Source organism: Candida pseudojiufengensis (genome assembly GCF_024610245.1).
Source record: "Candida pseudojiufengensis strain CBS 10847 chromosome Unknown scaffold22, whole genome shotgun sequence".
Taxonomy (NCBI): Eukaryota; Fungi; Ascomycota; class Pichiomycetes; order Serinales; family Debaryomycetaceae; genus Lodderomyces; species Lodderomyces pseudojiufengensis.
Window position 1 is genome coordinate 107,073 of NW_026261545.1, and position 25,295 is coordinate 132,367.

General features: G+C 27.6%; 11 protein-coding genes across 11 annotated transcripts; 5 read left to right on the forward strand and 6 right to left on the reverse strand. All coding sequences in view use genetic code 12, as the record gives it.

Annotated features, from left to right (window-relative positions):
- Positions 1-1,323: 1,323 nt before the first annotated feature.
- Positions 1,324-1,837, forward strand: KGF55_005513 (uncharacterized protein; the record flags this gene model as incomplete). The annotated part of the gene is made up of 2 exons (XM_051760534.1): positions 1,324-1,482; positions 1,523-1,837. The coding sequence occupies 2 exons, from the start codon at positions 1,324-1,326 to the stop codon at positions 1,835-1,837; spliced, it is 474 nt and encodes a 157-aa protein (XP_051611803.1).
- Positions 1,838-2,445: 608 nt separating this feature from the next.
- KGF55_005514 (FG-nucleoporin) lies at positions 2,446-5,547 on the reverse strand (the record flags this gene model as incomplete). The annotated part of the gene is made up of 1 exon (XM_051760535.1): positions 2,446-5,547. The coding sequence occupies one exon, from the start codon at positions 5,545-5,547 to the stop codon at positions 2,446-2,448; it is 3,102 nt and encodes a 1,033-aa protein (XP_051611804.1).
- A 215-nt stretch (positions 5,548-5,762) lies between these two features.
- Positions 5,763-6,939, reverse strand: APN1 (DNA-(apurinic or apyrimidinic site) lyase; the record flags this gene model as incomplete). The annotated part of the gene is made up of 2 exons (XM_051760536.1): positions 5,763-6,861; positions 6,926-6,939. The coding sequence occupies 2 exons, from the start codon at positions 6,937-6,939 to the stop codon at positions 5,763-5,765; spliced, it is 1,113 nt and encodes a 370-aa protein (XP_051611805.1).
- Positions 6,940-7,168: 229 nt separating this feature from the next.
- On the forward strand, positions 7,169-8,395 carry KGF55_005516 (uncharacterized protein; the record flags this gene model as incomplete). The annotated part of the gene is made up of 1 exon (XM_051760537.1): positions 7,169-8,395. One exon carries the CDS (start codon positions 7,169-7,171, stop codon positions 8,393-8,395), a length of 1,227 nt encoding a protein of 408 aa, XP_051611806.1.
- A 175-nt stretch (positions 8,396-8,570) lies between these two features.
- KGF55_005517 (dolichyl-diphosphooligosaccharide--protein glycotransferase) lies at positions 8,571-9,614 on the forward strand (the record flags this gene model as incomplete). Its single annotated transcript, XM_051760539.1, has 1 exon — positions 8,571-9,614. The coding sequence occupies one exon, from the start codon at positions 8,571-8,573 to the stop codon at positions 9,612-9,614; it is 1,044 nt and encodes a 347-aa protein (XP_051611807.1).
- Positions 9,615-9,794: 180 nt separating this feature from the next.
- On the forward strand, positions 9,795-10,817 carry KGF55_005518 (uracil-DNA glycosylase; the record flags this gene model as incomplete). Its single annotated transcript, XM_051760540.1, has 1 exon — positions 9,795-10,817. The coding sequence occupies one exon, from the start codon at positions 9,795-9,797 to the stop codon at positions 10,815-10,817; it is 1,023 nt and encodes a 340-aa protein (XP_051611808.1).
- A 2,309-nt stretch (positions 10,818-13,126) lies between these two features.
- Positions 13,127-16,297, forward strand: ISW2 (DNA translocase; the record flags this gene model as incomplete). The annotated part of the gene is made up of 1 exon (XM_051760541.1): positions 13,127-16,297. The coding sequence occupies one exon, from the start codon at positions 13,127-13,129 to the stop codon at positions 16,295-16,297; it is 3,171 nt and encodes a 1,056-aa protein (XP_051611809.1).
- Positions 16,298-16,377: 80 nt separating this feature from the next.
- DOT1 (histone methyltransferase) lies at positions 16,378-19,833 on the reverse strand (the record flags this gene model as incomplete). Its single annotated transcript, XM_051760542.1, has 1 exon — positions 16,378-19,833. One exon carries the CDS (start codon positions 19,831-19,833, stop codon positions 16,378-16,380), a length of 3,456 nt encoding a protein of 1,151 aa, XP_051611810.1.
- Positions 19,834-20,475: 642 nt separating this feature from the next.
- RPO26 (DNA-directed RNA polymerase core subunit) lies at positions 20,476-20,949 on the reverse strand (the record flags this gene model as incomplete). The annotated part of the gene is made up of 1 exon (XM_051760543.1): positions 20,476-20,949. One exon carries the CDS (start codon positions 20,947-20,949, stop codon positions 20,476-20,478), a length of 474 nt encoding a protein of 157 aa, XP_051611811.1.
- Positions 20,950-21,152: 203 nt separating this feature from the next.
- KGF55_005522 (uncharacterized protein) lies at positions 21,153-23,762 on the reverse strand (the record flags this gene model as incomplete). Its single annotated transcript, XM_051760544.1, has 1 exon — positions 21,153-23,762. The coding sequence occupies one exon, from the start codon at positions 23,760-23,762 to the stop codon at positions 21,153-21,155; it is 2,610 nt and encodes an 869-aa protein (XP_051611812.1).
- Positions 23,763-24,062: 300 nt separating this feature from the next.
- Positions 24,063-25,082, reverse strand: KGF55_005523 (L-serine/L-threonine ammonia-lyase; the record flags this gene model as incomplete). Its single annotated transcript, XM_051760545.1, has 1 exon — positions 24,063-25,082. The coding sequence occupies one exon, from the start codon at positions 25,080-25,082 to the stop codon at positions 24,063-24,065; it is 1,020 nt and encodes a 339-aa protein (XP_051611813.1).
- Between the last annotated feature and the right edge of the window lie 213 nt (positions 25,083-25,295).

Consider the following 25,295-nt stretch of genomic DNA (forward strand, 5'->3'; position numbering starts at 1 on the left):
CGAGAATTATATTATTTACTTACTCAACTTACTTTAAAACTATAAAATCATGTGTGTATACTTGTTCGTAACAAACATATTAGTTCGTATATTATTCTTATGATTGCTTTTTAATTTTTGTTATTTTTGAATGTGAAACTTAAGTATGTTAATTGAGTCAACAATAGCTTATTACGTAATACCTTATGTAAGTAGTCAGTTACTTTTCATCAATTAACTTAACTTCGTTGTTAATTACTTTATTCTGGTATAATTATACTGTGAAGATATACCTGAAGATATGACAAGATGAATAAAGTCGATTAAAAACACACAAGGAACAATTTGAAAACAATGTAAGCTAACTAAATCATTTGCATGTTGTTAATTCGCAATTTGAAGATTTTAAACGTGGTGTTGGTGGGTATATTTTTTATTTCAATTTTTAAACTGAATTTGGAATTTACCCCTAATAAGTTAAAACAATTAAAATATTATAACTAACCAACCAATTACTTATTACCAGGTTATATGTCATTAAAAAAAGTTTAAATTTAACCCAAGGATTAAACTATGATACAGCCTACTCAGAAAGTATAAAATTCATGACTCATTTAATTGATATTCACACCACACCTTTTCATTTAATTTTCATTGGTCAATATTCAATTGGAGATAAAATAAAACACTATACACGTTTAAAAAGAAATAGGTGACCTCAGTATTAATTCACAATTAGTTATGTCAACGAGTAGTTAATCTAATCCCCTGTTTTTCAATTACGCGTTGGAATTAAATAACTTTAATATTATTATAGGGGTAATTGGGGGTTATAAAGTTTGGCATTATACAAGTTCGTCAATTCTTATGACATTGACTTTACGACAGTGATGAGATTCGTCGAACAAATAAAACAAGTTCCATAGATTTTTCTATGCTCTTATTTAGAGAATCAAACTATTAGTATTATCATTTACATTTCGTGTATTATTTGGATTCAACGAGGATACAAGGGTATTGAATCAATCTACTAAATTCAAGTAATAAATACCAATAACAGCAATTGCCAAACCGACAGGTAGCTAAATAGTCGGTGATTCTTGCAGAAGCGTGATGTTATCCATGAATCAAACCTTAAGACGAACGCTTGTTGCTTTTGATGAGATAACCTAGCTACATCCTCATTTTTGATATTCGCTAATTCGTTCGTCTTAAGGTTATCTCACCAAAAGCAACAAGCTCATCGAAATAAGAGCATCACTGCTTTAACGTTGAATTCATTAAAATTATTAAATGAGAAAGATCTGGAACAAATTAAAACTCAAATTTTAGATCTAAGCAGAGATGGATAAATTTTTTGTTGAAGATGAGCAATTATATGTTGTTGTACATTCAAAACCATCAAGATGCTCCAACAGAGACGTATTCATCAGCATTGCAGCCAAGATCCATGATAAACATCACGCTTCAGCTAGAATCACCAACGATCTAGCTACCACAAGAGTCTGGCATCCGGATCATTCAAGAATTTGTAACGATATAGTCAAAGTGCTCAAAATGTACCCAATTTCAAACCTATAAAGATGTCACTAGAGAATTAACACCAATTGTGAACTATCCAATAGCATTTAGAGAATGGCATATGGATTTCTTTCATCCCCCACCAACATCAGACGATCCAAAAGCAGCCATCTTAAATTGTATCGATTCTACAAAAAATTATGTCATAGCATTTCCAGCAGCCACACCAGATTCTGGAATTGTTTTATATGCAATTAAATGTTTATTAGTATGTTACGGAAACATCTCCGAACTAGTTTTAGACAATGCAAGTGTATTTCGATCTAAGGAAATTTAATTGACTAGATAACATGTCAACGAAAGTCAAAAATTGTATAACAGCACTTGTATTTTTACAAATAGCTTTTTTAAAGCTATTTCTTATATTAGAGTTAAAGATTTAATTTTGTTGCAGTCAAAAATAATTTCTTAAAGACACTATTGATAATAAAGGTTTTGAGACTTATAAAGTTAGTAAAAAGTTTGAATTATTACCTTTTTTAAAAGATAAAATTTTTTCCAAAAGACATTGAAAGAGCAATCTCAATAGATACATCATTTCTCAGTACAATGTATCAACTAAATTGATATCAAGACGTTTTAGAAGCAATTCTGAATGTTGGAAATTACCACGCAATATTGTAGTAATTTTTGGAGAACTTTTGTTCTGATTCTAAGAATTTAATTCTTTCAATCAACTGGTCATAAAAAAATTCTAACCAATTTGATGAGTTTTTTGATAATACAAAGGGTATAAAGGATACAAATTTCATTTTATGATCAAATGATCGATATCAGAGGTACAATAATCGTAATTTTACCAAATAAACTAAATTAAGTATATTACTACACAATGCTTATACAATATCGTATTTTTTTTTTGAACACACGTATATGTTAATTAAATTACACTTCTTCAACTTTAAAAGTCCATTGACCATTTTCAGCATTATAACTAATAAATTCCATACCTTCTAAAGTTTTTAAATTTTCAATATGTTTTTTGATCAATTTTGAATTTTTTGAATCTAATATTGGTAATTTATCAATTAAATGTTTTGGCCAACAATTATCTAATGTAATTTTTGCTGGTATATTTAAACCTTCTCCCTTTTGGGGTTTAAATTCATCATCTGGATAAACTAAACATGATTTATTTTCAAATTCAACTAAATTAAATAATTCATTTAAATTTAAATAAGTTGATAAATCTATTGGTTGTAAAAATTCTATTTTACCATAATTTTTACGTCCAATTATAAAATTTGATATTGATTTTAATTTTGTTAATGGATATGATTTTAATTCTTTTATTGATGGAATTGTGTAATAACCTTCTGAATTTGTTTCATCATCGGTGTCTGTACTCTTTTCATCATTCTTTGTTGTTGTTTCTTTAACAATTGTTGTGGTTTTTGAAATTTCACCATCTTTTTTGGTTTCTTTTACTTCTTTTATTTCTTCAATCTTTTCATCTTTTTTATCATTAATTCCTTTATTTATATTGAAAGATACTTGTCTTGTTTCATTATCTTGAGAATCATTTAATAAATTATTATTTGAAGTTTCATCATTTGATTTTGACATAACTAATTTTTTAAAATTATTATTTGGTTTAAAAATATCTGATGTAATTATTGCAGAATCTGTAATTGATGAAAATAATTTATTTGATTTTGTTTTAAAAGTTTCATCTTGAATTTCTTCAATTGGTTTTTTAGCTGGTAATACATTTATTTTGAATAATGGTGTAATTCTTTGTGATGTACTACCTAAAGTTACAGGTTTTTTATTTTTGGAATTATTTAATACTCGAGCTTGTGGTTTCAAACTATAAGGTTGCTGTTGCTGTTGTTGTTGAGGATTTCCAGTGATGGATTGAAATAATGGATTTTGACCATATGGATCTTGAGAATTGATATTAGCCAATGGTTGAGTTTGTTGTTGTTGTGTCTTTTGTAAAAACAGTGGTTGTGAAGATTGATTTTGTTGTTGATTCTGTTGTGAATTACCAAATAATCCTCCACCAGATTGTTGAGATGAACCAAAAAGACCTCCTGTGTTTGATTGTTGGTTGTTGTTACCTCCAAATAAGCCTCCGGGGTTAGATTGTTGGTTTGTATTACCTCCAAATAGACCACCACTAGTTTCTGCAGGTTTAGACCCAAATAAACCACCACCAGTGTTTGAGGAACCACCAAATGCATTATTAGTTTGTTGATTAGAACTTCCAAATAATCCTCCACCTGTATTTGATTGTTGAGTGTTACCACCAAACAAACCTCCTCCTGATGGTGCTGACGGTTTTGCACCAAATAATCCACCAGACTGTTGATTTTGTTGATTACCTCCAAATAATCCACCACTTGAAGCTGCTGGTTTGGAGCCAAATAATCCACCTGACGTGTTGGATTGTTGAGTATTACCACCAAATAAACCTCCACCAGTGTTTGATTGTTGGGTATTGCCCCCAAATAATCCACCTCCAGTTGAAGTAGCAGGTTTTGAACCAAATAAACCGCCTGATTGTTGATTCTGTTGATTGCCTCCAAATAAACCTCCTGGCTGTTGTTGTTGATTTTGATTTTGTTGTCCAAATAGTCCTCCTCCTGTTGTTGAGCCAAATCCTGTTGATGGTTTAGCTCCAAACCCTGTATTTTGTTGTTGACCACCACCGAATAATCCACCACCACTATTGTTTGATCCAAAAGCATTAGTTCCAGTATTTGATTGTCCAAAACCTCCGCTAGTATTACCTTGACCAAATGCATTACTTGTATTAGATGAGCCAAATAATCCACCTCCTTGTTGCTGTTGAGCATTACTTTGTCCAAATGGTGACGAGCCTGACTGACCGAAAGCATTAGTGTTTGATGAACCAAATCCACCAGTAGTTCCGGTCCCAAATCCTGAAGGTTTCTGTTGACCAAATGCAGTATTAGTATTTGAAGAGCCAAATAAACCACCACTGGTATTACTGGCCGGTTTGTTAGCTCCAAATAAGTTATTAGAACTTGAACCAAAAGGTGATGACTGTTGTTGTTGAGTTGAACCAAATCCAGTTGATGTCTGAGTATTTGAACCAAATGGTGATGCAGCAGGTTTACCAAAACCTGAACCGAAAGCGGATCCGGTGTTTGCTGATGAGGTTCCAAATGGAGACGTGTTAGTTTGAGATCCAAATAATCCACCGGATTGTTGTTGTTGTTGCGGTTGACTCTGTCCAAAACCAAAACCTCCGGTTGAAGAAGTACCAAATCCAGTTCCAGTAGCTCCAGTAGCTCCAGCGGGTGGATATCTTCTTCCTTGTTCATAATCTTTTAATCTTAATTCTTCAAATGAAAAATTTTTATATTCTGGCATACAACAAATATTCTGGAAAACATTATTAATATTTGCTGAATCTTTTTCTGAAAATGGAGTAAATGGTTTAACAGCTGTTCCTTCATTTACATTTGAATCTGTTGATGCTGCACCAAACGCGTTTGTTGTTGATGAACCAAATGGTGATGTATTAGTTTGAGCTGGTGATCCAAATCCAAAACCAGTAGAAGTAGCCGGTTTAGCTCCAAATATACCTCCACCAGATGAAGATGACCCAAATCCAGATGTTCCAGTATTACCAGTTCCTCCAAATAATGACGTTCCTTGTTGCTGTTGTTGTGCAGGTTGTCCAAATGGTGATGCTGTTGTATTTGTTGTTGGGTTATTTGAACCAAATAGTCCACCACTGCCTGTAGTATTGGTATTACTTGCTCCAAATGCCAGACCTGATGTTGCATTATTACTTCCTCCAAATAAATTACTTGAACCAAAAGTAGATGTAGGATTAGTAGTATTCGTATTACCACCAAATAATCCACCTCCTGTATTTGTATTACTTGATCCAAAAGGAGATGCAGATGTATTTGTGTTGGTGTTTGTGCCTCCTCCAAATGGTGAACTTGTGTTATTGGTGTTATTGTTGGAGCCAAAATTCCCAAATGTCGAAGATGAACCACCAAACATGTTAATTGATTGATTCTTTGACTTTGATGGAAATTTTAAATGATAAAATTGAATTATCAAGAACTTTTGTTTTTTGAATCAATTGAAAACTAAAATTAAGAAAAGTCGCTACCAATTGTATTCGACTGATTAATTTATTCGTAAGGCATTACACTGTGTATTCAAGTCTATAAATCGGATATTAATTATATAAACACGATATGTTAAAAAGAATACTATTTCTTTGTTTTCCTCTTCTTGACCAATTTTGTCACATCAGCTTGGTCTTTTTCCTCTTTTGCTTTCTTTTTGTTACTCTTAGTTTCAAATTTCTTTAAATGTTCAGCTCTTTCTTTTTCACCTAATTTAGATAATTCTTCTTTTCGGTCTATATATTTAGGATCATCTATTGATAAATCTTCCATCCATTCTAATAAATTAATTTCTTCTCCATATATATCATCATCATCATCATTAACTGGTGTTTCTAAAACTATCGGTATACCTTTTAGCCTTTCACAATTTGATATTGCTCTAAATACATCAAGTCCTAAAAATCCTTGTCCTAATCTTTGATGTAAATCTCTATTTGCACCTAATGGAGCTTTTGAATCATTTAAATGTATTGCACTTAAATATTCTGGACCTATTAATTTCTCAAATTTATCTAAAAATTCAAGTAATTTTGTTTCATCAGTTATATCATACCCCGCGGCAAATGAATGACAAGTATCTAAACAAACACCAATTCTTGATTTATTTTCAATCATATCTATAACATCTTTTATATCTTGTAAATCAGATCCAATAATATTACCATGACCTGCCATATTTTCAATAACAACTTTAACAAATTCAGTTTCATCAATTGCATTATTAATGTTTTTTGCTAACCTCTTCAAGGAATCTTTATGATCACTATCTAAACTTGAACCAGGATGAAAATTATATAATCCAATATTTAATAATTCACATCTCTTTAAATCATCTAAAAATGATTCATATGCTTTAGCTTCTTTTTCAGGATCAGGATTTCCTAAATTAATTAAATATGATCCATGAGGTAAAATATCAGTTCTTGAATTATAATTATGTAAATTACAAAGATCTTTAAATTTTTTTATATCTTCTGGTTTTAAATCTGATGAAACCCATTTTCTTGGAGATTTTAAAAATAATGCAAAAGAATTTGCTCCTATATTCATTGCATTTGTTACTGATTTATAAATTCCACCTGATATATTAACATGAGCTCCAAATTTAAATTTACTATTTAAATTTCTTTCATATTTGAAAGGTTGTTCCACTTTCACTTTCGGTGTTTTTGGTGTTTTGCTAATTAAGGTTAGAAGTTGATCAACATATAAAATGGGTCGGTTCTTTGACTGGAATTACATACACTTTCGGTGGCATTATTTAAGTTGAAATTCTGAAACACGTCCTTATTAAACTTACATAAATTATGAACTGTGGTGAAAAAAAAAAAGTCGAATAATTCAATTTTGTGACATCAGGAAAAAAAAAATTGATTTAGAATCTTTAGATAACAAACAACCTTATTACGATAGGCTAAAACATCATTATACTTACAAACTTAGTATTACTCATAACACTTAATTCTTTGCTACTCACTCCTTAATTCATGTCAACATTATCAAACACAAGGCTAAGTATAATACGATATATACAAGCATTTTTCATTCCTGATTCATCATTACATTCACGTCAAAAATGGCTTTTAGGTTTAATTAATTTATCAGCAGTTGTAATACTATGGGTATCATCAAGTTTTTTAGTAAATGAAATGGTTGAAGATAATTCATATAGAAAACCATTTTTTATAACATGGATAAATACAAGTTGTTTTACATTATATATTATACCATATTTAAAAATTAAAAAATTAAATATAACAAATTTTTTAAAAAAATTTAAAAATGATTATGAATATAGTAAACTACCTGCAAATAAAAATGAAGAAGGATTAATTAGAAATTATGGATCTGATGATAATTTAGCTAATACTGCTTCATCAATTGAAGAAAATAACACGGTAATAACAAATGATGAAGAATTAAATAATTCATTAGATATTAATATTTATGAAACTTTTCAATTATCTGTACAATTTATAATATTATGGTTTCTGGCAAATTTAGTAACTAATGCTTCATTATCTTATACATCAGTTGCATCACAAACTATATTATCATCAACTTCTTCATTTTTTACATTAATTATTGGTTATTTAGTATCAGTTGAAAAAATTAATCAAAATAAAATAATGGGAATTTTGTTAAGTTTTTCTGGAGTATTAATAGTAACAAAAGCAGATACATCTGAATCAAATCCAAATAATGGTGGGAAACATTTTTCACCTTTATTAATTTTATGGGGTAATTTATTAGCTTTATCAGGAGCATTAATTTATGGTATCTATACAATATTATTAAAATTTAAAATTTCAATACCTAACTCCAAAAAGGAAAGAAATTTAAATACTCATTTATTTTTTGGATTTGTTGGATTAATTTGTCTTATTGGATTTTGGCCAATTTTAATTATTTTACATTTTACAAATATTGAAAAATTTCAATTACCTTCTGAAAAAATTATGTCAATTTTTTTAATTGTAAATGCAAGTATTACTTTCATAAGTGATTTTTGTTGGTGTAATGCTGTCTTATTAACTTCCCCATTAACTGTTACTGTTGGATTATCAATGACTATACCTTTAGCAATGATTGGTGATTGGGTATTAAAAGGTTTTGATTTAAATTTATTATATATATTTGGAGCAATCATTGTAGCAACAGGATTTTTAATAATTAATAAAGATGAAGAAGAAGATTTTGTAATAGATGAGTAGATGGAGAGATTATGTGTTGGAGTATGTACTTGTATGATTTATAGCATTAATTAATAGAATTATTTATTACTGAAACTCGTATTTATATTTAGTTCGCATTGCATACTCAAACATGAGAATTTGATTTTTCAATCAATATCAACCGTTATAAAAGTTTAAAGACAACATCAATTAAATGAAACTTATATCAATTGTAATTCTACTACTCGCGAACCTAGTATCATACACATTAGCAGACAATCTATGTGAACTAGAAGAATTGATCACAAACTCGAAGAATCACGTAATACAAATACATAATGGAGATTTATCAATTATAAATTCAATAAATCCAAGACCATTTTATACATTATTATATTTAACATCATCAAATCCAAAACATGAATGTCAATTATGTGCAGTGCTATCACCAATTATAAATAAAATTTCAAATATATGGTATAATGAAAATTATATACTATATAAGGATTTAATATTTATTGTAATTAATTTAAAAGATTTTTCAAATTCAAAAATATTTGGTGAATTAAAATTAACAACTATACCTCATATTTGGCTAATACCTCCAAAATTTAATGCTAATCCTGAATCTAATTCAATTTTAAATGATCCTCATTATGAATTAAATCCACCTCCATTATCTGAAGATCAACAAATAAATGCATTAAATGAGTTTTTAAATGAACATTTATCAAAAAATGTTATAATTCAACAACAACAACAGACTAATGATCAGCAATTATCAAGATTTTTCAAGACTTTTTTAGTTACTTTTTCAGTAATCATATTGATTAAAAAAAAGGGACCATCATTTATAACATCAACTCAAAAAAAAACTATAGTTTCAATAATATCAATTTTACTTATAATTTTATTTATATCTGGTTATCAATTTACAATACAAAATAAAGTTCCATTATTAACTAAAAATAATAATGATAATTCTTTAGTTTATATAAGTGGAGGAACTCATTATCAATATGGTATTGAAATTTTTATAATTGGTGCAAATTATTTAGGATTACTACTATTCTTTATAAGTTTAATTAAATTAGGAGAATATCAAATTAATGAAAATTCAAAATTTCAAAATGAAAAATTAAGAATTTGGTTAATTATTTTGAATTCTATGGTGATATATATCTTGTTTAGTTGTTTGACTAGTATAGTGTTGAGAAAAGATGGTGGATATCCTTATCCATTGACTATACTTTTTTAACCCTTGATGATTTATAGACTAATAGTCATATTACTTTATAGACTTATTAAACGATTTGATGTACTCACTTATTCTTTGGTTGTAAATCGAGTCTGTTTAAATTTTGAAACACGTCTATTTTTGTGAAATTTTCAAAACTTTTTGTAGTTCTTCTAAATTACATAAAACTACACCAATGATATGATAAAAAGAACCTCGAATACAGCCTACCTTGATATTGAAACACTTGAAACAAAGAAACAAAAGCTAGAAAATCAGACTGGTAAAGAAAATGAATTAGCTGGTACAAATAAGATTGAAGAATCAATTGATACTTCAACAAACTCGACTGAAACAAATACACCAACAGTTGATGATCCAAATGACATAGAGTTTTGTGAAAAACTAGGGTTTAATAAATCAAATTGGATAAATAGTCTAACAGAAGAGCAAAAATCGTTACTTCAATTAGAAATAAACACATTAAATATAACATGGTTGGCATTAATACATAAAGAATTAACAAAACCATACTTCCTAAATTTAAAATCATTTTTAAAATCACAATCTTCAACCAAGACTATATTCCCAAAAACTCAAAATATTTATTCTTGGTCTAATTTAACACCAGTTTATAAAATAAAATGTTTAATATTAGGTCAAGATCCATATCATAATCATAATCAAGCTCATGGTTTGGCATTTTCAGTATTAGAACCAAATAGACCGCCACCTTCATTAATTAATATTTACAAGACATTAGCTATTGATTATCCTGGTTTTAAAATACCTAATTTTAAAGAATTATCAGCATTAGGTATACCAGGTGGTGGAAATTTAACTAAATGGAGTAAACAAGGTGTATTATTATTAAATACTATATTAACTGTTGAAGCACATAAAGCAAATAGTCATAAAAATAAAGGTTGGGAAAAATTTACTGAAAAATGTATTGAATTAGTTATTAAATATTATTTAGAAAATGAAAAAAATGGATTTGTTATAATGGCATGGGGATCACCTGCTCAAAAATCTATTGAACCATTTATTAAATTGATGAAGAATAATGATGATAGAGATGATAAATTTTTAGTATTAAAGACTGTTCATCCATCTCCTTTGAGTGCAAGACGTGGATTTTTTGAACTGAATGTTTTTAAAAAATGTAATAATTGGTTAGTTGAACATGATGAAAGTGAAATTGATTGGAGAATTATCGACTAATTGATTAAAATTGTACATTCAAATGCAATAAGTTCTGCAGCAGCTAAAGTTGGATTTTTTATCGTCGACCAATTTTTTATCGTGGTCGACATTGAATTTATTCTTCGCTAAATAGAATTTGTAAATAAATAGAGAGGTTGTTTCAAAAGGTAAAAATTAATAGACGGCGATTTTTCGTTCAATTTTCACCACAGACCCTTGTCTTTTACATTTGCTACTTCCGAAATCAATTGTTGAGTTTATTGAATTTTTTTTGTTTGCAGCCAATTAAATCGGAATTTGAACATCTGTAGTTAATCCCAAATTCAATTCGACTTTCTCAATTTATTTAATGTTGATTGTCTCCCATACAATGAATGTTCAAAATCCAATAAGCTACTCACATATCTCTATATCAATTGTAGACTTTTAGAAAATAAAAAAAATGGTGCAATTAAAGAGACCAAATTGTAGGATGAATGGGACTTTCTTTTCCAACCAAAAAGCAGTATTTCTGAACTCAAACTTCAGTACATCTTTAAATATAACATTCGGTGAAATATTTCTCATACAAAATACATTTGAAATGTTATGAATTTATTAATTATATTAAGGTGTTAGATCATAATGTTGATTCAAAAATTTTAATCAAATTGTCCCAAAAAACATACATTGGATGGAAATTGTCCAGATATATGTACACAATTTAAAAGCTTCTGTAGTTACCTACATCTTTGACTTTCGATGTAGAGTCCAAAACAAATACTGTTTGTAATATTAGGAATATTTAATATATGGTACTTTTGAATTACATTAAAAGAGTTTCAAAATAATTCATTTTCAAGACCCCAAAAAGCATCGATCGTTATTTCGTTGTTGTAATTTGCACACAAATTGATCTCGAACAATTAAACCAACAACTCCTCCAGTATTAAGATTTGGAAACTTTACCCAATATTAATGTCATTCCAATTTTGCCTATAAATTGGATCAAGGTAGAGCTGAACCACATTTTTTAGAATTGAAAATTTTTAAGTAGGGTTTTTCAGAGATTCAGGGAACCCTGGCGTCATGTGGACACAGGAAGTTGTCCAAATCGAATACTTCTTTAACTTCCATTATAGCGACCATTTCCCTCTACCAAAAAAAAAATCAGGATTAGTTTCTTCCAGATTAGGCTAAAATTAATTGTAATTATTCGATTTTAAATTTTATAATACTTTTTTGGATAGCTGATGTTCGTTCAATGTAGGTAAACATCGGGTAAGTTGGAAAAAATTATGAATTTCAGTTTCTCACGGGCGCATAGCTTGGATTTTGAGTGTTACACTTTGAGGTGTTGCTAAAGAGCAGTCTCTTTCGCAGTTGACAGTCTCATAAAACTCATGTTCGTCTAGACATAGCTGCAGAAGTGCTTCGAAATGTCATACAGGTGGATTTAATCTTTATGAAGTTTTAAATCACAACAAGCTAATTATCAGGTCTTGATCAGTTTTGTAAACATGGTCTAATACTACAATAAAAGTACATTGATTCAATAGAGTGAGTTTTTCTGATTAATTTGAGTGGTTAAATGTGTTATATTTGTAATTGTTGTGTTTAATTATAAACAGTTTAACCAAAATTTCATATGTCCTGATATAATAATTGTATGTTAGATTAAATTTATTGTATTGTGTTTTAAAGCGAGAAAATTCTTAATTTTTGAATGAAACAAAATTAAGAGACGAAAATAGTTTCGTATTAGTTTATATATATATTCAGTTTTGTGTAATAAATACCCTACATTAATTAGAGTATCTTGTGCTACCAAAATCAACATTAAAAAAACAATAATTGTCTACTTAGTCCATAAAAAAACAATCTTTTTTTTTCCCATTGAAAATTATAATCTAATGATCAGTGATTTTTTCTGTCTTGACATATATACGTTAACTTCTTTGCACAAATGAACTGAGTGTAAGAATTTGATGAGATTGTCAATGGATAATGCTAACTAGGGTATATCTAAAACAATTACTCTTTAGGTGTTTGTTTCATCGATTTTTACGTGTTTTATCTTTGATTTTGCAACTCTAATTTAAGTAGTTAATTAATGTAAAGTAAATTATTATTATTTTAAAAATTGAAAATGAAATTAAATTTTTAATATCAACACCACTCTTTTTTTGCCAATCAGTTTTTAATATAAATTAATTTTGGCAACCACCAAATACATCACATCAAATCACATCAATCAATTCATCAAGTCGCGTCATTACATAGCATTTATTACACTAAACATCATACATCATTTATCCAATAGATCATCAACTACACTCTAAACACAAATGACACAAACAAATGGGAATAATCTAACAGAAACCAATAATACAAAAAAAGAAGAATCTTCTCAAGAAAGGATAAATCGATTTTTACTAAAAGTAGATGCAAAACATGAATATAAAAATGATAAAGATGATGCAACAAAAAGATTTCAATATTTATTAGGTTTAAGTTCTGTATTTAGAAAATTTATTGATTTAAATGCTTCAAAAGATCCTGAATTTAAAAGAAGAGTAAGAGAAATTGATAATCAAAGATCATTTAAAGAATCTAAAAAGAATACCAAGAAACAAAAGGGAAGAAGAGGAAGAAAAACTGAAAAAGAAGAAGATGCAGAATTATTACAAGATGAAGAACATCAAGATGATGAAGAAAATCAACATACTATAATAACAGAATCTCCTTCATATGTAAAAGAAGGGAAATTAAGAGAATATCAAATCCAAGGTTTAAATTGGTTAATATCATTATATGAAAATAGATTATCAGGAATATTAGCTGATGAAATGGGTTTAGGAAAAACTTTACAAACAATTTCATTTTTAGGTTATTTAAGATATATAAAAAATATTGATGGACCTTTCATTATTATTGTACCGAAATCAACATTAGATAACTGGAGAAGAGAATTTGCAAAATGGACTCCAGATGTAAATGTTGTTGTATTACAAGGTGATAAAGAATCTAGAAATGAAATAATAAGAGATAAATTATATACTGCACAATTTGATGTATTAATAACTTCATTTGAAATGGTATTAAGAGAAAAGTCTGCATTAAAAAAATTTAAATGGGAATATATAATAGTTGATGAAGCTCATCGTATTAAAAATGAACAAAGTTCTTTATCACAAATTATAAGATTATTTTATTCAAGAAATAGATTATTAATTACTGGTACTCCATTACAAAATAATTTACATGAATTATGGGCATTATTAAATTTTTTATTACCAGATGTATTTGGAGATTCTGAACAATTTGATGAAACTTTTGATCAACAAAATAATGGAAATAATGGTGAAGAATTAAGTGAAAAACAAAAACAAGAAGAACAAGATAAAGTTATACAGGAATTACATCAATTATTATCTCCTTTTTTATTAAGACGTGTTAAAGCAGATGTTGAAAAATCATTACTTCCTAAAATAGAAACAAATGTTTATACGGGTATGACAGATATGCAATATGAATGGTATAGAAAATTATTAGAAAAAGATATTGATGCAGTTAATGGAGTAGTTGGTAAAAGAGAAGGTAAAACAAGATTATTAAATATAGTTATGCAATTAAGAAAATGTTGTAATCATCCATATTTATTTGATGGTGCAGAGCCAGGTCCACCATATACTACAGATGAACATTTAATTTTTAATTCTGGTAAAATGGTTATTCTTGATAAAATGTTAAAAAAATTTAAAAATGAAGGAAGTAGAGTATTAATATTTTCACAAATGTCAAGAGTATTGGATATTTTAGAAGATTATTGCTTTTTCCGAGAATATGAATATTGTAGAATAGATGGATCTACGTCTCATGAAGATAGAATAGAAGCAATTGATGAATATAATGCACCTGATTCATCTAAATTTTTATTTTTATTGACAACAAGAGCTGGTGGATTAGGTATTAATTTAACTTCAGCAGATATAGTTGTATTATATGATTCAGATTGGAATCCTCAAGCTGATTTACAAGCAATGGATAGAGCACATAGAATTGGTCAGAAAAAACAAGTTAAGGTATTTAGATTTGTTACAGAAAATGCAATTGAAGAAAAAGTTTTAGAAAGAGCAGCTCAAAAATTAAGATTGGATCAATTAGTTATTCAACAAGGTAGACAAAGTAATGCTAATAACAATGTTGGTAATTCAAAAGATGATTTAATTGAAATGATTCAACATGGTGCTAAAAATGTATTTGAAGGTCAAAAACTGAAAAATAATTTAGATGATGATATTGAATCTATTTTACAAAAGGGTGCAGAAAAGACTCATAAAATGAATGAAAAATTTAATAAATTAGGTTTAGAAGATTTACAAAATTTTACATCTGATGGAAGTGCATATCAATGGAATGGACAAGATTTTACAAAAAAAGATAATAATAGTAATAGTTTTAGTTGGATAAATCCTTCAAAAAGAGTAAGAAAAGAACAAACATATTCTGTTGACAACTACTACAAAGATGTATTATCAAAACCTAATGTACCAGTAAAAGAAAAAGTTCCTAAACAAGTTGTTGTAAAACCAAAACAACCAAAACAATATCAAGCTCAAGATCATCAATTTATATCAAAAGAATTAGAAGAAATATTAGAAAGGGAACAATTAGCATTTAAAAAAGAAATAAAATTTAAATATTCAGTAGATGATTTTGGAGATTCAGATGAAGAATTTTTAGTTGAAGAAGATAGAGATGAATTAACAAGAGAAGAAAAATTAAAAATTGAACAAGATAAAATAAAAAACGCTATACCATTAACAGAAGAAGAAATAGAATATAAAAATAAATTAATTGATGAAAGTTTTTTATCATGGTCAAGACGTGATTTTACAAATTTTATTCATGCTACAGCAAAATATGGAAGAGAATCATATGATAAGATCTCAAAGGCATTAGGTAATAAATCCAAAAAAGAAGTTTCAAAATATTCAAAAACATTTTGGGAAAATTATAAACAGATTGAAGGATATGAAAAATATCTTAATCAAATAGATATTATGGAAAAAAAACGAGAAAAATTATTAAATCAACAAAAATTCCTAGCTCAAAAAATTGAATCATTAAAAGATCCATATGAAGATTTAACAATTATATATCCACCAAATAATTCAAAAAGAGTTTATTCAAAAACAGAAGATAAATTCTTATTAAATTGTGTTTATAAATTTGGTTTAAATGATGAAAAATTATATGATAAAATTAAACAAGAAATTTTAAATTCTGATATTTTTAAATTTGATTGGTATATTCAATCAAGAACTACTCAAGAAATAAGTAGAAGAATAAATACTTTATTATTAGCTATATCAAGAGAAATTGAAGGTCCATCTTTAAAAAAAAAAAAATTAAATAATAATTTAAATAATTCAAGTAATAATAGTTCAAGAATAGGATCTGTTGAACCTAATCATTTTAATAATAATGCAGCTATCGAAACTAATGGGAAATAAATAATGATAATGTTTTATAGAATATTTTACATAGTTTTATATTACAAAAAGCAAATACATAAAAGAGTCTATTTAATTATTTATTTATCGTTATCTGAATGTTGATCAGTTGGTGGAGTAGATTCTCCATCATTATTTTCTTCATCAAATTGATTGTGAAGTTCCTCCTCTTCATCATCTTCATCAATATCCATTTCTTCATCTCTATTCACATCAATATCCATATTATCATTCATAATAGATGGAGTACCTGATCTTGAATTAAAAGCATTATATAAACCAATTTCATGTTTATCTAATTTTTTATAATATTCTGGTCTAATTTCATCTTCAACAGTTGAAATAAAATAAGGAACTTTATTAGCAGTCCAACTAACAGACATTAAATCAGTCATTTCATGTTTTTCAACACTTAATCTATCAAATACTGTATCAAAAGTAGGTTTATATCTTGGTGATATAAAATTTCTTAAACTTATAATTTTTGTACCAGTTTTTAAATTTTTTAATAATCTACCAACTTCTGCATTTAATTCACCATCAAATAAATAATTATTTATAATTAAAATATCAGAATCTAAACAATCTTTTTGAACTTGTAAATTATTTACAAATGATTGATTTAATGAAAATTTTAAATTTAATTTATTTAATCCCCATATAGATAAATGTTTTTGAATTAAATTTTCTTGTAATATAGTTAAATATGATGCATGTTTCATTAATTCACAACCTCCAGAAACACATGCTCCAAATTCTAATGCAGCTTGTAAAGTTGTATTACCAACTCCTGAACCTAAATCATAAAATTTTTGATTTGGTTTTAATTCTACTTTTTCTAATACTTCACTTGTGAAAGATGGTAATAATTCTCCATATACTTCTGCTGTAAATGCTTTATAAGATCTTAATTTTCTTGAATCTGTTGATACTACTCTTGCATAAACTCTTAATAATAATTGTTGCATTGTATATCTTGAAATTGTATCTTTTGTAGTTAATCTTTTAAAAAAATCTGAATTATAAGTTGAAGGTTTTGTATAATTTCTTTTAGTAGTAGTTAATTCAGGAATTTCAAAATTTTTTATTGAAATATCTAAATTTGGATCATCAATAATATCTTCTTCTATTATTCCTTCTTCTTTAATAATTATTGGTTCATATATAGGACTTAATGATTCAAAACATATTTCTTCATAAAATATATCTAATTTTAATTCTTCAACATTGGGGATTTTAAATTCAGATTGATTTAATAATACTCTTACTCCTGCATTTAAATCTTTACCTTCTTTTAAAATTTTTGAAGCTGATGAATCATTTGGTGATAAATATAACATTAATAAATTCCATTTATCAATAATATATAAAAATTCAGTAAAATCACTATCTGTTATAGAAGCTTCTAATTGATGACAATATTCATTTATTATATCTTTTAATTTTTCAGAATGTGAAAAATATAATGCATAATGTATCATTATAACTTTCATAATTTCAAGAACTGGATCTAATTCATTATCTTTTGGTTCTGCTAAAACATACAGTTCACTATGTTCAGGATATAATAAAAATCTAATTTTAACACTATGTTCATAATTTACATCAATTGTAACTTGATTAAAATAAGTTGGAAATGATATTGGTAATTCATTATAACATTTAATATGAGATCCAACAACATGAGCTGCTAATCCATCATCAAATAAAATTGTTCCATCATTACTTGTCATTGCATCTTTAATACTTTCATTTTCTTTTAAATCTCTAAAATTTAAAGTTGGAAGTGATGGTTCATCATGATATATAGAATCAATATATAATTGACGATTATATAATGGAATTAATGTATCAGCATTTAAATCTGGTGGATCATATTTACTGATACGATTTACTTCATCTAATTGAGTTTCTAAAAAATCATCATCACTTGGTTCAGGAGTTGATTCAAAATCTGATGCTACTTTTCTAGTATATTTTCTTTTTTTAACTAATTTTTCATTTTTACGTTTTAATAATGCTTCTTTTTTTAATTGTAATCTTGCTTGAGCTTTTTGATTTTGTCTGACTTGACTTCTTTTAATTATTGGTTCAGTCAGTGGTTCAAAAAATATTGATTGAATACGTTTTCTTTTTGAACCTTCTATAATTTTTTGTCTATCGCCTGCAACAGTTTGAAAATGCTGAAAACCAGCATTCAAATCACGAATCTCAGTTTTTAAAGTTGGTGTTTTACTAATTCCGGTTTGAGATCCAATTGATGTTCCAGATAGTCTTCTTTTTATCCATAATTCTTTAGTTTTAGCCCTTCTGTTTTCTATTTTTTCTTTCTTAGTTATATGCAATCTCTTAGTCCTTTCACTTTTGAGTAGTGATTTCTCTTTCCCTTCGGGCTTAACAGGTTTCATATATTCAATTTTTCTAGCTTGTTTTTGATATTTTTGTAACATATCTAAATCAAATTCACTTTGAAGACTCCTTCTAGAATTCCTTCTTCCTGAAGAATCAGTATTCATGGTCATTCCTTGTTCATATATTAATCTTTCTATTCCATTTTTAAATTTTGGAACTTTACCACTTGCATAAACCATGGCATGATAATTGGATTTAATGATTTGTTTATCTCTTAACGGGAATGAAGGAATCACTTCATCTAAAGAGTTTTTTTCTGCTACAAGTATTTTCATTAATCTTTTCTCACCAGACGTTATGGTTGATGGGTTGAATTCTGGACATGATTCAACATATTCAAGTATATCATGAAGTTCAAAATCTGGAAAACATTCTAGTAAACTTTCACTCGTAAGATCATATTTTAAACAATCTTCAAATTTGACAGCTTGTGATTTATCATCCTTTAAATAAGATTCAAATAATTGACTTTGTTTCTTTCTTTCATTTCTTTGAATTGAAGCTATGGATAGTACATAATCATTTACTTTATAAAAATTCGAATTACCATTTGCATTAAATTTCATAGTCTCCTCAACTAAGTCATAACGATCAGGTTGCGCATGGTGTAAACTGAAATTAATGCTTGATTCAAAACTTGGTAAAGTTTCGAGTATTGAGGAAAAATATGTATCACAAGTTTTATATGGGAATAAATTTTTGACTTCATTTAAGTTTCGATTGATGAAATAGAATAATAAAAGAATTTCTATCTCTGACAAACTCCAGCCCACTACAAGTAGTTTCCTATAGGTCTCGACTATTTGAATTCGAAATTCACTATCTACCTTAAAAAGAAAAGGAAACCTTCTTTTATGTAATATTCCATGAATTAAAAGTTTACAAATATTCAAAATTTTGAGATTTTCGTCTTCCATTTCCAATATAATTTTGAAACATTCTTTGCTTAATTGTGGCCACGGGTGATTTGAGAATTCCTTCATGACTTCACTAAATGTATATGACTGTAATAAACAATGCTGCAAATCAGTTGAAAATGTGGTTTGTTCTGTCAGTATTGGTGATGATTCTTTTGACGTTGTTCGGCTCTTTTGAGACCCTTTCAGATTTGGTTTTAGTGGCATTTTGAATTATGTTGAAGTTTTATTTATGGTGATCTGATAAATTGTTCATTAAATCAATTTTGGTTTTGAAGATTTTGTTTTGATTTTGATTTCGATTTTGTACCAATGGTGAAGAATCTTTGGTTTTAAATAAATATTATCAAGTGATATATTTTTCGATTAAAGTGAATATGTTATTGATCAATTTGATCAAATGGTTAAAAAGTTAATGATATAAAATGAAAACAAGTGGAAAACACAGTTTTAAATGTTTAAAATTGATTTTTTGTTATATTAGTAGTACAAATTCAATCAAGTTTGTGAGATTCTATATACATTAAATTTCGTTCGATATTATTTAATTAAAAACGCGTTTGTAATATGGCTACCAACTGGTATTCAAATATGTAGTTGAAAGTTGACGATATAGCTTAAGAGATTAGAACATTATCTAACATTATCTGTAATGCTGTCAAACATGGTTTGCAATTGATAATTTATTTTTCAGTATATGCTAATCTGTCATTCATAAATTTTAAATTAGAAAAACATATTTCTATAATACACGGTTTCGTTTTTTTCCTTTTGTAAAGCAAAGGTACTCAAATTGGAGTCTGTTGGTTTCTTCAACAGTGTTGTAAATCCAATTTTGGTTCAAATATTTTATATATCAACGATTAATTCATCACAACCCCAATCTTCGTATGATCCATCTGGTAAGTATCTCCTTATAACTAATGGTATTTTTCTTTGAGCTAACTCTTTCATTGCAATCTGTAAAGGATCAGTTTCACCTTCAATATCAACTAAAACAGGTGCATTTAATGAAATTTGTAAAGCTCTAGTACCTAATATTCTTGCTCTTTCATATTTGGTCATATATGGTGTTGTAGTTCTTTTGTCTTTCGGTATAGCTAGTTCTCTAACTGTTTTCTTACGTGATTGTTGTTGTTGTGCATTATTTGCATCATCTGGTCCCAAACCTCCATTTATTATTGTTCTTCCATCATCTGTTTTTAATTGTACATCTTCTCCATTTGGTTCCTCATATTCATTATCTGAAAAATGATCTGGTGCATCAAAATCTTCATAATTCTCTGCTACCTCATTGAATGCATTATCTTCGTAATCTGACATGATGATAAGGCTTTATGATTATGGAAAGATGTTTATAATGGTTTCATCATCTTGAGATTATGCATTACCTAGAAAATTGATTTTTTGTGTAATTGCATTGAGTAATTGCACGACAAAAAGAGACTTGGTAGCTCAAAAATTTGTTAGAGTTATAAGATTTGAAACAAGAGCATCAATCTATAAGAATGGACTATTCTTTATTGCTATAACTTACTCGCCCTAAACCCATTTAATCTAAATTTTAATTCTTTATAAATTTTTGTATCTGGTTTCCAGTTATCAAAAATTTCATATAATTCATGAATTTCAGTAAATCCATTAGTTAAACCTCCTTCATTTCTTTTATTGTTATGATAATTTTTAGTTGGCCAATTCTTTTCAACATTAAATAAAAATCCTCTTAAACACCAAGGTAAAACAAATGGATTTGTACCAATTTTACCAACATTGTATTCCTTTATATATACTTGATTTGATATTGGTAATTCACTATTATCAAAATCATCATAATCAATTTTTCCATCATGTGGTATAACTAAATCATCAGTATCTAATGCAAATTTTATACCTAAATCATATACTTTACCATCATTATAAATTTTTGAATGTCCTCCACCTGTCAATGGTCCTGCCAATGAAGTACTTAATTCTTTTATAACATTATTATCAAAAAATCCTAAATTTAATAATTGTGAACATAAAGAAACTAATTTTTCAATAAATGTTGGTGTAGCTGAAGTATAATCAATATAACAAGCTCTATAAATATTTGGATGGAAAATATGTGATGCTAATGCTGAATATAAAGGAACTAATTGATCATTTATAGATCCTATGAAACATATTTTAACATTCACATTAATTATTGTTCTTATAGATTCTTTATAAACAACTGATTGAGGTGAATCAAATTTAGTTAATTCAAATAATTCATTTAATGAATCATGTTCAATAGCAGAATAAGCTTTCATAAAAAATGATTTATCAACACCATAAAATGGTCCATTATTAATTCCTGCCATTCCTAATATTGAAATTCTTTTATGTATGGGATCTTTTAATATTCCCATTCTTATTAATCTAGCTAATAAAATAATTGATACAACACAACCTTGAGAATGAGAAGCAATAAAAATAAAATCAGCATTATTTAATTCAGTTTCCCATTTTTGTAAAATTTCTGTAAAAAAATGAACTCTATCAAATATTTTACCTTCTTTTTCTAATGCAATTTTTTGAATACTTACATCTGATTGATCTTTATTTATAAGATTATTTTCAACACAATAACGTATTACAGCTTTTTCTGCTTCATTTGCAAATTTTAATGATGTTCCCTTTGGTGCTCCAATTAATGGTCGTATCATTCTTGTTGGGAAAAACCCATGAACTCCTATGATTAAAACATTTTTAATTCTTTTTAATGGACCAGATTTATAATTAACAATTTCTGTATTAAATGATTGATGTAAAGTTTTGCGTTTATTATTTGAACTATTAATTAATAAATTCCCCATTGCATCATTTGTTATAGATATGGAATTTGGATCATTTTGATCTTCTTCATATTGTGATGGTAATTCATTTCTAACTGGTGAATCAACATCACGATAATATTTATTATAATTTGGTAAACATGCTCTTTTATCTTCAGGTAGTATTGCTAATGATTTTCCATAAAGTTTATAAGATTTTTCATAGAGTAAACCAAAATCTTCTTCTGCTTTATCATTATCAGATTGACTTGAAGTATCTGAATCTGAAAGTGGTCCTGCTGAAAAGCCAAATTTACTTGAAATTAAATTTAAAAATTGTCTCCAATTTTTCAAATCTGTCCGTATAATTTGATTAGAATTATTTTGATTTGAAGTTGATGATGATTGGAAAACATGAAGACCTTCATTTGCCGTCGGAAGACAAGTATTCCAATCCGGTACTATAATATTTTCTCTTAAATTTTCATTTTTATGAGTATTGATTTGATTGAATTGAGCTGCTTTATCATGAGGTTTATATAAAACTGCATCATCTCGTTGTACTTCATCTGGAACTTTTTTAGCAAAATTGCTTAATTCTTCTTTAGTTGGTATAGATGGAGTTGAATTTAAAATTGTGTTGGTTGCATTGAGTATTTTACTTTCTTTGCTTTTACTCTGACTTTGACTTTGATTTTGAGGTGGATTTTGGGTTGAATTTTGGGTTTGACTTTGATTTGATTCGTCATTATTTTCATTTCCTATATTCGAATTTGAATTTGAAGCAGTATTAGAATTTGTTTTAGAATTATTAGTTCCATTCCAGAACCAGTTGATTCCCTTTTTTGTATTTGAATCTCCTCTAACATGATCATCAACTTCATCTCCATTGTCATCAGGTACAATATCCTCATCATTTGTTTCTATTTCTTCATCATTTTCATCTCGCCTTTCGTCATCTTCATCTATGTCTTGATCGTCTTTAAAGTTCGATGATGTTGTTGGTTCTTTCTTCCAACTAAGCCAGTTACCTGATGTCATTGATGCCAAAGATGTAGTTGAAGCTCTATGTCCTAAATTATCCAGTTTTGATAAAGTTGCGGGTTTTTTCTTTATTGGTGAGGCATTTGATAATGCTTTTATTTTTGGTGAGTTCGATTTGATAACAGCTATTTGGTTCGGTATTTTGCCTGATGATTTGCTGACAGATGCTTGGTTCGGTACTTTTACTGATTGATCTGTAGAAGCAGTTTCATTTGTTGTAGTTTTATCATTAGTATTGTCAGTTGTAGTAGTATTACTCCAAAAATTAAACCATGTGGTGGAACTAGATGACATCACAAAGTTTGATATTATGATTAGAAAGACTTGAGTTTCGTGAGAGCTGCTCTGTCCGTTTTATAGAATGTTCTGAAACTTTCTTGTTGTTATGCTATAATTAATGAATGAGCTTGCTAATCTTAAAACGTATTAATTTGTTAATTACTTAAATTAGTAGTACGGATTAATTAATTTGATAATCAATTTTACCCCAGCAAAAAAAATAATAAATAAATTAAGTGTCATAAATTTATAAGTCAGACATAGAAGAACATGTGAAACATTTTTAAATCTATAACTCTATTAAAACACTCTATATCATTGATCTTTTATTAACTTCCTATAAAAATCTAAAGTCCCTTCATTTGCGCTAGAACCACCACAAACAATTATTATAATAATATCATCTTTTTTTAAATTTTTAAAATTTTTAATTAATAAATCTTTTTTATCAAAAACAGTTGAAATAGAAGCACCACAAGCAGGTTCTGTTAATATATCAAATTTATCATATAGATCAATAGTTCCTTTTAAAGCATCTAAATCATCAATTAATCCTAAATATGTAGGATGTGATTTATAATTTTCAAATGCTTTTGATGATAAATATGGTGAGCCTAATGAAGATGCTAGTGTTTTTAATGATTTTAATGTTATTAATTTATTTTGTTCAATAGTTTCATGAAAAGTAGGTGCTTGTAATGTTTCCATTACTAATATTGGAATATCATTTTCTTTAAGACTTTTCAAACCTTCTACTAACCCATTATACATTCCTCCTCCACCAGCTGAACAAACAATTCCTTTAACATTATCTAGGTTAGGTAATTGATTCTCTTCAATTATTTCAGTGACAATTTTTGAATGACCTTTCCATATTAAGTCATCATCAAATGGATGACAATAAACAGGATAATCATTTTTTTCATCAATTGATTTCATAACTATTTCTCTTAAATATTCATCAGCTTCTCCCCAATGATCACCATGAACAATAACATTAGCTCCTAATTCGTTCAATTTATTTATAGTCAATTGAGTTGAAACAGTAGGTAAAACAACAGTACATTCAACATTATAATATTTTGCAGCATAAGCAGCTGCTAAACCTGCATTACCACCAGATGATGAAAATACAATAACTTTTGATTTATTTAATTTCTTAGCTTCTTTGATTTTTTGTTCTAACATATATCCAATTCCTCTTAATTTAAAAGATCCTGATGGTTGTAAATATTCATTTTTGAAAAAAATTCTACATGGTGGATTAGATAATTTGTCTGTGACTTCAATTAATGAAGTTTTAACTGATGGCAAGTCAGTGGAGGATTTTGTCATTTTGTCAATTCGACTTGATTGAAGTGTCTTCGTACTTGAGTTTTCACGATATTAGTCATTTTTTAATTATCGAAGTTTAGATCTGAAAATTCCATGTTGTTTAAAATTCCGATATCGTAATTTTTATCTCCGTTGAAAATTAAAAGTCCGTAATATCTGAGTAACGATTCTTATTGACAGAAGTACTAAACCACACATCAAACAAACCACTAG